The sequence below is a fragment of the Diadema antillarum genome, unplaced genomic scaffold, assembly GCF_040938485.1.
Source record: "Diadema antillarum isolate AM-2024a unplaced genomic scaffold, OU_Dant_1.0 seq00001536_RagTag, whole genome shotgun sequence".
Classification (NCBI taxonomy): Eukaryota; Metazoa; Echinodermata; class Echinoidea; order Diadematoida; family Diadematidae; genus Diadema; species Diadema antillarum.
Window position 1 is genome coordinate 1,266,217 of NW_027272268.1, and position 14,003 is coordinate 1,280,219.

General features: G+C 39.4%; 1 protein-coding gene across 1 annotated transcript in view; it reads right to left on the reverse strand.

Moving 5' to 3' along the window:
- LOC139710478 (mitogen-activated protein kinase kinase kinase 11-like) overlaps positions 1-14,003 on the reverse strand; it is a 73,166-nt gene that overhangs the window by 15,635 nt on the left and 43,528 nt on the right. Inside the window, exons 4-5 of the mRNA XM_071622393.1 lie at positions 4,302-4,477; positions 3,535-3,775 (exon numbers count right to left, since the gene is read on the reverse strand). Of these exons, the coding sequence (XP_071478494.1) occupies positions 3,535-3,775; positions 4,302-4,477 (417 nt within the window). The remainder of the gene's footprint in view (positions 1-3,534; positions 3,776-4,301; positions 4,478-14,003) is intronic.

Below are 14,003 nucleotides of genomic sequence, written 5' to 3' on the forward strand. Positions count from 1 at the left end.
GTAGGAGGTAGATTCCTGTTTATGTGTGACTTTGATTCATCTATTATGACAGATAATGTACCACCTTTTTATTCGGAAATATTGAAGGTTTGGCTCGATATCTATAAATATAGACAATTGGAAAATGAGGTTGTAAATCCAATAATATTTAATAATAGGAGTGTACGCATAGCAGGTAGGATGTTTTTTCATAGAGATTTATTTGATGCAGGAATAATTACAATACAAGATATATTAGATAACGGTCATTTGAGATCTCAGTCACATTTTCAAAGCTTGGGTCTTGGTTTTAAGGTAGAAGAATTGCTTAAATTGAATGATATATTTAATGCTATACCCCAGAAATGGAAGGATTCTATGAGAGCAGGTACACTTCAGCAAGTTGATTCCACAAACTTTGACTTAAAATTGATTTTTTCTGGTCAGAGAGTAAATTTGCAAGTTTTAAAATCGAGAAAAATATATGAGGCTATGGTGGAAGATTTACAGTCATCTTATGTTTTACAAATCAAAGATGACCACAGTAGCTATGATTATACAAACAAAGAAATAAAAGATCTTTTTATTAAACCGAGTAAGTGTACATTGATAAGAAAATATAGAGAATTTCAATTTATGATGTTACATGGCGTAGTTTACACTAAGGAGCGTTTAATGAAGTTTGGTTTTGTAACAGACAGCCTTTGTTCCTTCTGCCAACATGAGCCTGAAACTTATCTGCATTTATTTTTACACTGTGTTAAAGTGAAACCGTTATGGGAATTCATAATTAATTATTTTGATATAAATGAGTTAAGGAATATGAATTGGAGAGATATATTTGGGGGAATCTCTGGTTATTCAAATAGATCAAAATGTGTAAATACTTTGATTATCTTAACAAAATACATCATTTTTAAATCTAGAACGGGAAATAAGTTACCCACTGGAGAAAAGATGCAAAAGATTATTGTTGAATTAATAAATGAGGAAAAAATCCTTGCGACCAAGGCTGGGAAGCTACATGTACATTTACAAAAATGGGAATATTTTGAGACTTCGTTGAATAAACCAGTCTGAAGCTACGTGCAACGTCTGTGACTTTTATGAAAATAGTAATGTTTCCATAGTATTCCACTCTTTCTTTTCTTCATTTTTTTCCCTTTCCTTCATTCCTCCTCCTCTTCTTCTTCTTCTTCTTTTTTTTTTTCTCTTGTGTTGTTTTGTATTTTCTCCCCCTCCTTTCCCATGCGTTCCTGTCAGCCTGTTGGCGGGCTGATTATATAACTATATTTACTATATTGTGATGTGTAGGCAAGAGCAGTTAACCAAATTAGGTGCATGTGTATGTGTGTGTGTATGGGTGTGTTTGTGTGTTGCATGTATACAGATAGGGGTGGGGGAGGAAACAGGAAGGGAGGGAACTGGTGGGGGTGGTCATAGGGACTCAGTAAGGGATATGAGTTAGTAGGTGGGCGGGTATTGGTTGATAAATAATATGGTTCCATTATTCATTACTGTATAATTTTGCTGCATAATTCATTTGGATGATTATTAAGATTAATGCTAGAAGAATTGAATTATCACTGTTAAATTTAAGCAATTTTTTTGAGAGCATAGGGGAAGTGACTGTATGTAAATTGATAATTTTCATGAAAGTGTAATTTTTGTTATGTCATTATGTACAGCAATAGCAAATTTGCTATTATGATCACAAATGTATATTTTCGTCATTTCAATTGTAGCAAATGAAAATTGTTATTTTTTTTCTATTACTTTGAATGGAACAGAATAAACATCGTTGAAAAACAAAAAAAAGTGTGCATGTGCGTGGGAGGATGGAAATCCACTAGCAATGTGTTAATCTGTGAAAGAGTTGTTTGTACAAAGTTCATGCAAGGTAAGGGGCAAATTCATTGAAAATTATGATTCTTTTTTCTTTCACACAAATTATTTAGGCAAATATGACTTTCAATGAGATATTCCAACACGGCTGACTGACTTCAATTCACAAGGAACAATGATTTGATGAAGGAACCTCGCATACATTTCACTGCTCTGTAGTCCACACACTGTACATACTCTACGTGTTTAGCACACCATAGCACACTCACTTTTCCATGCTAGTGTATTAAACTTCATAAAATGTTAAACATTTCACCAGCTAATGCAGGATGTAATATTATACGCTCGCATGAGAAGCTCATTCAATTCTAATGAAATTTAATGGCAATTTCCACTTCTCCCATTCATTTCAGGTGAAGTTGTTGGATGGAAGAACAGAGGGGGAGACACCCCCCCCCCCCCCATTTTTTTTTTTTTTTTTTTTTTTTTTTTGTCACAAGCCTTGAAATATTGTTTGAACTTTGCAGCATATGTCCATGCTGATATAATATACTTTCAATGACAATGCGTAGATTTAACATCTAGTAACTGTTGGCAACTTGTTAACAATTGGACACAATGTCACGATCGCATTCAAGAGGTTTGGGGGATGAGAGGGATAAACAAGATATTAAAGAGAGTGTACAAAGAAGATGGGTGACACAAGTGAGCAGCCACAGTTGCACACAAGAATGACACTATATAAACTCCTCATTTGTTAATGACGTATCACGACACTACATGTACGACCAAATTATATTTGATTTAACACCTTTCACTCTCAATCCATTTCCTTCACCCACCAACATCACTTTCAATAGCTCTTGCAATAATGAACCAGATCTTTGATTCTGGTACTGAAAACCGCAAATTCACATGTGTGTATACACGATACAGACAAGTGTTGGGGAGAAAAATTAGATTAAAAGTGATGCTAATTACCTCAGGTGTTGGTATGAAGTATTTACAACTGAATTGAACACAACATCTAAATTCATGTATTAAACTCTAAAAAGAGGATAACATTTAAATCAACCTTTGGCTTCTCTGTGAACTCCCCACACATTTTATACTACAAATATTCTGTCTTTATAATGATCAATAAAGTGAATTAAAGTAAAGATTTAAATTTGCATTCAGTTTCCCTGTGGATGATATAATGTGAGAGAGGACCAGCCGGGGTCGATACCGGTGAACTAACCCACAGTGGAGCTGGTGGACCACTCCTGAGAGGTACTGGCGACAAACTCAGAAGGGGTGCTGATGGGACTTTTCTCATCAGCAGGTATCAGTGGGATGACCCTGTGGGGAGCTAGTAGAGGGTCAGGGTCCTCTTTAACTTAGGGAGGACTGAACTTCTGGGATGCTCATGGACTAACCTCACAAGGTATAGGTGGGTCAACTTTTCAGGGTAAAGGTGCCAATGGACAAACCCTGCAAGGGTACTGGTGGCCTGTGCCTACCCAGTGCCAGCGGAAGAGCTATATGACGATGTCTGTGAGCTGAAATGTAGAGTGTGTTGATAGACGAACTCCATGATGATACTTGTGGACCTATACCTGGGGTGCTGGTAACCTTGTGCAAAGGTAGTGGTGGGCTAACATGAACTGACTGCATGATGGTTCTAGTGGACAAACATTGAGGTGCCAAGGTGCTAACAATTGGACTAACCTTGTGGGGTGCTGATGCTCCTGTTGCTCCGGCGTAGCTTGTTGGACTTCATCTTGCCATGACGCTTTTTGGGCACCGGCTTCTCTTCCTGCTGCTGCTGGGTGATCAGGAGGTTCAGTTCTCGCTCCAGGAGCTCAATTTCCCTCTCCGCCAGGTCCTGTTCCCGTCGCTTGAGGAGTGCAGCATGAAGCTTCTGTTGGATGACTGCTTGGGACAGTTCTTCTTCCCTTGTCCGCAGCTCCTGTCATTTGAGGAATGAGAGCAGTTCATGGTCAAGTATGGTTTGATCAAATCTCTCTTTTTTCACCTGCCTATCTCTCTGATTGGTTTGAATTATAGCATGAAATGATTTTCAACTTCAAACAATTTGCAAAGCACGTTTGCAGTGTTTTAAGGACCTATTCAAGCGACCGCTTATAGTACGGGGGGGGGGGGGGGGGGGGTGATGAGGAGAACTTATATCAAAATGGCGTTCATAAATCTTTTGATGGTTCTAATACTGTAACTAAAGGTGTTCTGTACCAGCTAGAACATTAAAAAAGTAAAATCAAATGTCTTGCTTTCATATCTCCTGTCAATGCTTCCAAACACCAAATGGATCTGCTGGGGAATACAACATATGTGTATTTATGGCTGATACACAACAAATATTGATTTTTTGCGTCTTTTAGTTTCAGAAGTCAAACGGTACTGTTTCTAAGACCAGCTAACTGTTTAATGTGTCTTCATGGCATCACATGTAGTGATTCAAGAGGGCTGATCCAAACCTTTTCTTTGAGCCGTAGCTCGTCGAACATCTCCTGGATTTCCTGCTTCCAGTCTTGCTGCATCATATGGAAGGAGTCCTGTGGCGTGTTGATGAACGGCGAGTCGGCGATCACCTTGAGCTGCTGCATGATGTCTGTGAACGTCGGCCGTTCGTGAGGCTCATAGTTCCAGCAATCTGTCAGCAGAGAGGAAGACATAATTGATATTTACCGCCGACTGACTTCTAAGCTTACTCACATTAATCGCCTACATCTGACCATACGAAAGATGATTATGTCTTCAAAGACATTATTATTGAGTATTTTTCATTGTCTGAATCATAACATAAAACTGACATTGTGATTTATTCAATGTAAGATCAAAGTTCTTATCATTGATGATGATGCAAAGAATAGACTACATGAGCTATATTTCACAGGTATGTTCACCTGAATTGACTTGGCATGAACTGGCCATCCAGCCCATCCCCTCACCATTTTCTTTTACCTCTACACAGAAAATATTCTATATTTGAATGACAAAATTGCACTGTAAGTTTGTCTGGATTGTTGTACCTGTGGTTAAGTCCCCACAATGCCAACAGATTGAATGATTAATCAAACACTGAAGAATGCTGCATGATGCATTGGACAACACTCTTAATAGACTCAAGCCAACAGGCATAATCATTCTGCATCAATGTCACTAAGAGTCCAGCTGGCCCTACTGACAGCAAGGGTCTAGCATAATGTAGTAGAGATCAACTCATCCATCACCGAGAACTCAGAGAGGGACGAGGGAATGCTCTGGCCTGATTGTACCCCTTGTAATGGATTGCAGTCATTGACTAAATGGTTGCTGCAATGAATGTTGCTTGGTGTCATGCTTGTAACACAAATAATCACTTCCTGAAAAGCTACATCACCCCTTGACTGCCGTGGGGCAGGAAAGAACGCAAGGCTCCACAGCCAACAAAACCTCCATTGCAATGTATTCTTTCACATATTTTCACTCCATCTGCTTGAGCCATAAAACATTATGATTAACAACAACCTAAATGAGCGTCCCAATTGGAAGCTTGGCTTATCATAAAGCAAGTACAATGCCACCTTATTATTTCAATCTCGAAATTTGAAATTGTATTCTGTTGCACTCACAATGCAGAGGTGATGCTACACACATGATAGCTCCAATCTCTCTCTGTTACCAATAGCAATCAGCTTAAATTTTTCTCCTCTTGCCCTTTACCTACTCCAAAGGCAAGTGGCTTGCCTCTCTTTTTTCTTCCTGCCTCTTTCTATCCACAATCCTCCAATTTGCTCTTCTGCGCACTAAATTGCCGATTGAATAGTAACGCACATATAGTACGTGTATCAGTGGTAACACAATGTACGGGGCTGAATTGCTGCTAAATTGGACAGTTGAATGCATGTGACATATTGCGCATGAGTTCCTGCAGGAATTCTGAAGCACCTCACAGGGCAGGTAAAAGGAATAAAGGGACTTGTAGCGTGAAATATCACCCATAATCTCCCAGCTCTGTGATTGGAATATTGAAGGTAAGGTAAGATGAACATGACAGATATTGAGATAGAAGAAAGACAAGAGACACTAGGGGGAATTGGAAGAAGATGCAGGCACTATCCTGTCCATAAATCAACTTGAATACATCTGAGACTTAAAGGAATCTGATCATAGGAAAGGAGTGTCAGTGAACAAACAAACTTGTCGACAGAAACAGCACAATTTTTTTTTTTACCTTGCCCATGAAAGAAATATCAGATTACAGAAGGAAGAAATTGAATTGATAAATTTTTTTCACTAAATATAGTCTAGAGAGAAATTTCTCTCTCAAACTCATTGTAGCAGCATTAACCCATTCCATACTGAGTTCTAAAATGGGGGGGGGGGGGGGGGGTTACAACTTTTGTTATACTCCATTAAAAAAAAACACTTTCTGCAGGCCATAAAACTTATTTTGCATACATGAAAGACGTAAAGTAGTCACAGTTATCATCAAATGCTCTGAAAACTGTATATTAGTTGGCCACACATTTTCATTTTCATGACACCATATCACTCAGTGAAAAATGTTCTGTTAATCATCAATCTTTTGGTCATAAATTGACAAGAGGTGTCCTCCTCCTTCTCCCACATCTCCACATCATGCAGGAACTTAAAGCCTGATAACATAATGTCTCTAGGGTTACACAAATCTCATGTGTATCCCATGTGTTTATGGTGTGAAATAACCTTTTTTTCAAAAATGTTTCAAATCTTACATATATTGAGCTTTATCACATCACAACGCTCATTGAGTTTTACAACTAATCTAGTTTTAAAGATAATAAAAAGTTTTGGTACCTCAAAAGTGTCCTTGAATTTCCTTGTCTTAGTTTGTGTTTCAGGTTAAAGTACCTTTCATATAACTAACACTGTGAGACTTACTCGCCCCAAGTGCTCTCATGTCTTAGTAATCATGCAATTAACTGCGATCAGCAGCCCCGTACGCATAGTGACCAGCAGTCCCATACGCATAGCGTAACCGAGCTTCGCATTGTAGCATTCAGGATCATGACAGATTTAGTATCGTAGGGTAAATGTCAACTTAAAATCCCATAAATTCTTCAATTTGAAGACTTACCAATTAACTTGAAGTATTGAAAACAGGCTTCGGGCAACGTTTGGTTCTGCCTATAGTCCCTTTCTGTTCGAATTGATGACTGAATGTGACTCGGTCGACAGGACCTTAGGAGAGCTACATACAGTACACTGAATACTACAGCCAGTGCATGCGAACACATCCTGTGCACACAAATTTCAAATCCATGAACGGATAAGATGTTTGTGTGCGCATGCGTTGGCCATGGTATCCAGTGTATGTAGCTCTCCCAAGGTCCTCTCGACCGAGTCACATTCAGTCATCAATTCGAACAGAACGGGACTATTGGCAGAAACAAACGTTGTTCGAAGCCTGTTTTCAATACTTCAACTTAATTGGTAAGTCTTCAAATCGAAGAAATTTTTGGATTTTAAGTTGACATTTACCCGCGATACTAATTCTGTCATGATCCTGAATGCTACAATGCGAAGCCCCATTACGCTATGCGTATGGGGCTGCTGGTCGCAGTTAGCTATGCGTACAATGGGCTGCACGCTGCTGGTCGCAGTCAGTGGTTTCGTACAATATTTATCGACGCTGGTCAGCGTCGGCTCTGGTACGAAACCATTATTGCATGATTACTGAGACATGAGAGCACTTTTGGGCGAGTAATTCTCACAGACAACGTACTTTAACCTGAAACACAAACCAAGACAAGGAAATTCAGGGAAGCTTTTGAGGTACCAAAACTTTTCATTATCTTTAACTGGAATCACATCCATCATACCCCTTTTAAACCACGCTGCCACTTTATGTCACACTACTGCTAAATACCAAACTATAGCTCACTACTGTTCAAAATCATACAGATCATACCTATTTTGTACATCTGTGTAGAGAGGAGAGATTACTGACTGGGGGAGAGATCATACTTATCTTTATTTCAATACACTAAGCATTTCTTTTTTAACATAGCCACAAATGGCTTTAACTTTGCCTTTAATTTCCCATTCCAGCAGCTCTTCTGAATCCTGTTCATCCAAAGGCGCCGTTCACTGGTGACCTTTGAAGACACTAGAGACAGCTGACTGTAGCTGGTGGCCCACATTCCAATGTAAAGTGCCGATGAACAGGTGGCAGAAGGACTGAGCGGAAGAACAGCACTCTGTGAAGAAGAGCTGTGGGTGTTGGTTTCCTCATGTGCAACTCCATCGAAAGCTCCATACAGAGTCACAACAATCCCTCGGCCGCAAACAATGCCAAACAATGCTCATGTACCAACCCCAAAGTATGCCAAATATGCAAACACTTGAAACCTGACACAGAAGCGGGTCAATCATTACACACCTATCTATTCATACATTGACATACGGAAACATAGTATACAGATTGAGCATATTTTACGATATATTCTTGTATATTGTAGATGCCAAACATTTTGTGAATGTCAAGATTCAAACAAATTTGTGAATTGAATTGAACAATCCGCCTAACATATATTGCCCTTTTGTTACACGAGCACCAGGTATGCAATGTAACACCATAACTGTAGATAGTTTAGTCAAAAAACATTCTCATTATAAAGTGCTACTGTCCACATTTTATATATTGAACAATACTTAAACATTAATCATACTGATTAAAATTTTTACATGGTTGTTTCTATTCCTAGCTCATATTCTAGAACTATTTTGAAGCACTAAATCTGGGTGTTTACTTCATCTGCAAATGGTACAGCTGTAAATTATGCCTTTAAGACATACGACAAGGTGGGAGCTACTCCTCTGCACTGTGTGTCATATGAGAAATTTCATCTTCCTGGCTGAATACACAAGGCACTTAAGATTACTTCCTGAATGTTGCTACTTCTTTCACCTCACATTTGTCATTATTTAAGTACAGGATATCCTTTAAAAAAATACACAGCTCATAATCACTTCCTTGGAAAAAATAATTCTGAGTTTTGTTTTGTTTTTATATTTCTCCTTTCATAATATACAGCATGCTAAAACATATTCGAATACACATACTATATCATGCTCATCAATCAGAACGTTGTAGTAATTTTCTCCCTTTTATTTTTGGCAAGGAAATAAAAAAAAAGAGTTCTTGTTCATATCTATCCTTTCAAACTATACATTGTTAACATCATGCTGAACACATTTGAATTCCCTGATGTTGATGGTCACGACACTCATCAGTTAGGGTATCGTAGTACAGTACTTCTCTCACTTTAAATTTCTATGCCAAAGGGAAAAAAAAAGATGGTACAATTTCAATCTTTTAACTGCTGCCAACTAAATTACACTAAAATTTTTCAACATGCAATGTCATTGTTCTTTGCTGGAATTCCCATTTCTGTTTTCCTCTATAAACATTCATTCCCATGGTTTCTACCCTCAGTACCTCTTTAAAAACTTCCTGGACATCAGTTATCAAATTAATTGCATGATTTTTAGGGTGCGGTTATGCTAATCTAAAAATTTTCTGAGGCAGAATCACAATCCTTAAATGCAACCATTTAGAAACACTGATTTGAAACGCCATTCAAAGGACGTTTTAAAACACATTCGAGACCACAATCGCCTTTCTGAGAGTAGTTAAAGGCAATGCCATTTTGAAATGCGTGTATCCTTGAGCTGCCAAGGTCAACTTCCATGCAGTATACAACCTGCAGATTACAACATGGGCCTTAGGAGACCTATACTTCTCAAGTCAAACTGTGCAAAGCAGCTGCGCAGTGGCAACACTCGAATTGCAATTTGATGATGGTTAGATGAACGCGGCACGAGAATCATGTTTCAAACCATGTTTGCAAATGTCATTCCAAACATGTTTTGAAATGTGATTCTTTCTCTCTCTCAAGTAAGATAAATGCAGCCTAAAATACTTCAGGTTTGTCCATTTATGGTTTTCCTTTGCCCAATTACACCTCGTTGTCTACTTTATCAGATATGAAGAAGCAGATCATTTGATGGTCTTCACCAATGTGATGGTAATTAAACTTACTGTAAACTCTTTTAGCACTACTACTATCTAACAGCCAATGGAAGAGCAGGAGGCTGATCTTGACTGCAAATACATTGCCACAGTAACCCGCACTCAGGCGCTATATTTTCAAGTACAGATACTGTAAGACCTCTTTTCCAGAGGTTGTGGGTGAACTCAGCTTTTAAAGTGCTATTGCTACTTATTACTTGTGGTTTTGCATGTGGGTGATATACATCAGAGACTTTGGTACACTGAGATACGACTCAGAAGGAAATATCCGCTTGCAGTTTCGCTGGAAACCGGACAAGTTTCCCATAAAAACTCATCACCTCACACGGGGTGATGCTTGCAATACAGGCATACTTTATGAGCTTTATACTTTATACTTTATTTGCTCTAATGCAAAGACTTTGGAAATCAAGAAATCTTTAATCAGCCTTGTGTAAAAAACAACAACAAACAAATTTCATGTTCTGCAAAACCAGAAAAATTCTCAGCGTGGAACTTTCACAAATTTGGGCTGATGGCTGTTTAAGTAGCGAGAGACTTTCGCAAATTGCCACTGGCATTCAGTGCATTGTGTAGATAAAAACTTTCATGCAGATTTTTCTTTTGCCAATCTTGGCTCCTCGCAAAATTTGCAAAAGTTTCATGCATGCGAAAATTTCTAATTTTACAGTATTCATGGCCAGCAAGTCGTCGGACTAAAGCATGCCTTTTTATCATTCTCATCCCATGTCTTACAAACATCCTTTGCAATGTATAGGATGTATTATATCCCTCATGTAAAGCTTCTTGCCATAGGATTGTACAGAATACAAAAATTGTGTAGTTTTACTAGCTAGCTACAAGCAGCTGGATGGGGTGCAATGACTTACTAGCTAACGTGATATAGTACTTTTGGGAATCCACGATTTGCACGCAATCGCCGATACTGCAATCGATATCTAATTTCTCACATTTTTGCACTGCCTACAATGCGTGCAAATTGTGTCGTGTAAACGTAGGCCCACTTGGTTGTTGGCACTGTGTAGGACCTGTGTATAGGTACGTAGATCTAGCGAGCGGTAGCCAGAATGTGTGCTTTCGGTACGCAGACGTATAGCACTAGCAGGCAGGGCAGGCTAGGCACTCTCCAGCCAACTCATTCGAAAAAATGGCTGCTTCCAGTAGTGACCGTGATGAAATGGCCGACAACCATCCCCGTTTTCACCTATTAGATGTCGAAGAATTGATGAAATTTAACGAAGGAAACGACAGCAAAAGCACGAAGAAACAAATCCGATACGGACTTTCTGTCTTCCGGGATTTCTGGAAGGAAATAAATGCCAACATTGACGATGATGTCGATAATCTGGATAACGAAGCTCTAAGATCTAGACCTTCTTCTCTCCCAATTCTATGCGGGAGCTCGGAATCAAAACAGAGAATACTGCAGCAAGAAAACAATGCAAGCCTTGCGATTTAGCCTACAAAAACATTTCTTGGAGTAAAGAAACATGGACATTACCAAGGATGAATTCTTTTCGAGAAGTGGAAAAACTTTCAAAGCCGTCGTGAAAAATCTGAAAGCAACAGGCCATGCTGCTGTGAAACATCACCCTGCCATTTCAAAGGATGACATGACAACGATTCTGCAAAGTCTAGACTTATCATCTCCCGATGGTCTCCAGAAGAAGGTTTTCCTTGACACCATGCTTTACTTTCCAACAGAGGTATGGAGAATTTGAGGAATATGATGCCAAGAGATTTTATCCTTCATGAAGCTAATGGAAGTGACAGTGAGTACTTTACACTTCGTGACATGCATACCAAAAACCTTCTCTTTGCTTTTGATTTTGGCCTTTGCCACATCCATTTACAGTCACCATTCAGTTTGGACAGGTACATTTTGAGGCTGGTTACAGGGCAAAGAGGATTTCCCGGCAAGGAACACATCTGTCCTCCCTGGTTCTTATCATCATCGTCTGCATGGAAGAGAATCTGCGAAGAAGCAGGCTGCAAAATCTACACAAATCACTCCCTGCCAGCAACTAACATCTCAATTCTGGACGAGGCAGGACATCCATCTCGAGACATAATGATGGTGTCTGGCCATAGAGCTGAAAGTTCTATCAAGAACTATGCACGCACAAGTAAAGCCAAGAAAAAGAAGATGTCAGAAACATTGTCAGGAATCTAATCCACGTACCCGAAGACAAATGCTGAAGAACAACCATCTACATCAAAGATAACTCTCACTGAGGACATGGGTGCTGAGCCTGAGACTGAAAATGTGCCACCATTGACTGATAGTCAGCTAGAGCGGGTTTTCGATCAAATACCCAATAGTTCTACACTTCCATTCATTCCACAAGAGCAGACCACCACCACGGTCACTACTGGAAGCACAACCAGAGCCTCCTACACAATGAACATTACGAAAAACCAACGCCCAGAATACCACTTCCACAGCTGCACCGTCAATATTTTCAACAAGTAGGCCTTGCCTACCAGACCTAGTAATGCCACCTGTGATTTGAGTCACTGTAAATGTGTTTATGTTTCTGCGTTGACTTTAGACTTGTTTGGAGACAAACTGTTTCTGCGTTAACTCTAAGACTTTGGAGATTTTATTGAATAGTTCGACACTGTTGAAAGTGCTAATCTGACATGGAAAAAGTTTCTGTGGAATCTACAAGACTTTGATGAATCGTTCTTTTCTAGAAACCAAGAATGGATCTATTCTTAATCCGGATACTGGTAAATCAATCACCCAGTTTTTCTACTAGATCTTACGGTTAGGGCCTATCAACTTCTTACTGAATGATCTATCCAGCGTGAGCGCGAGAGCGTGATCTAGTACATTTGGGAATCGCCGATTCTGCGATCGATATCTAAATTTCTCACGTTCTGCAGCGCTGCATGCATGCAATGTACGTGCAACGCGTGTAAGGTAGGCACACTGTCATCACTTCTTTTTCTCATGTTTCTTTGAATGGATAAATCCCTCGTGAGGGATATTAAACAAATATCGACTGCTTTCTTTTGGGTGATTTGGATGATTTCTCAATAGTGCTATGCCCCTCGACTCCGTCTCGGGGCATAGCACTGTCGAGAAATCACCTCGGTGCAAATAGTTTTACCATCTCCCTCTGTAGCAGTTGATATTTGAATATTATATCTTTATCTCAAGGCAACATCATCCTATGACATAGGCCTACTGCCCTAACAACGAAAACAACAACTTAAAATTTACATTTAAAGCTGCCAACTTGATATTGGCCCGATTCCTCAATTTTCCTTTTAAGAACAAGAAAGGTTCATTAATTAATACTCATTTTGTCAGAGCAAGCAGGCACAGCAACATTTTCCTGCCAAGAAATCCTGTGAAAGGCAAGTAGTATAGTAAATGCCTTTCTCCGTCTTCAAGGCAAGGTTCATCAATTTGCCTGTAAGTTTGCCCCATGTGTTCTCTCCCTCTCTGTGCCCCAATGCTCAATTCATCATCCATGAAAGTAAAGCAAGCAAACAACTCTCTGCTATGTGTCATCAGGACCAAATCATCTCCTCATTTCAATTGCCTTCATCAGCATTTTCACTTTTTTTTTCTCTCATTCACATATAATTTTTCCACTGCTCTCTGCGCATGCTTCCTGCCTTGCTGTGTTTGCGTGAAGACAAGAAAATATCACCCAATTTGAGGGAGCATTCATCTATGGCAGGACACCCATGCCTATTTTTGATCATCCTGATGCACTTGTCGCATCACGGCCCCACCCTATGACTCACTGTCTTGTTGAACATTGGATTTATCATGCAAGAAACAGGCTAGGGGAACATCTTCAGCTGGCCCCAGGGATACCTCTTGTGCTTTGTCTATTTGGCTGTCTACATCCTATACTTGCAATAAAACTAATAGGATGGTCCCTTTTCTCTCCATTCAGCCAGTTTTCAACGGGGAAGGGTGAGGAGGTACTAATTTTCATTAAGATCTTGGGGAAACCTGATAAGAATTAATCAATACTGTTGCTGTTTTGTTCACTGATTAGCACACATGCTGGAGTGCTTTCCATGCTGATTGGTACAGAAGATGTCTGGAAACTACATTGTATCTGTCAATGATTAGAGATTACCTAATTCCCCTAAT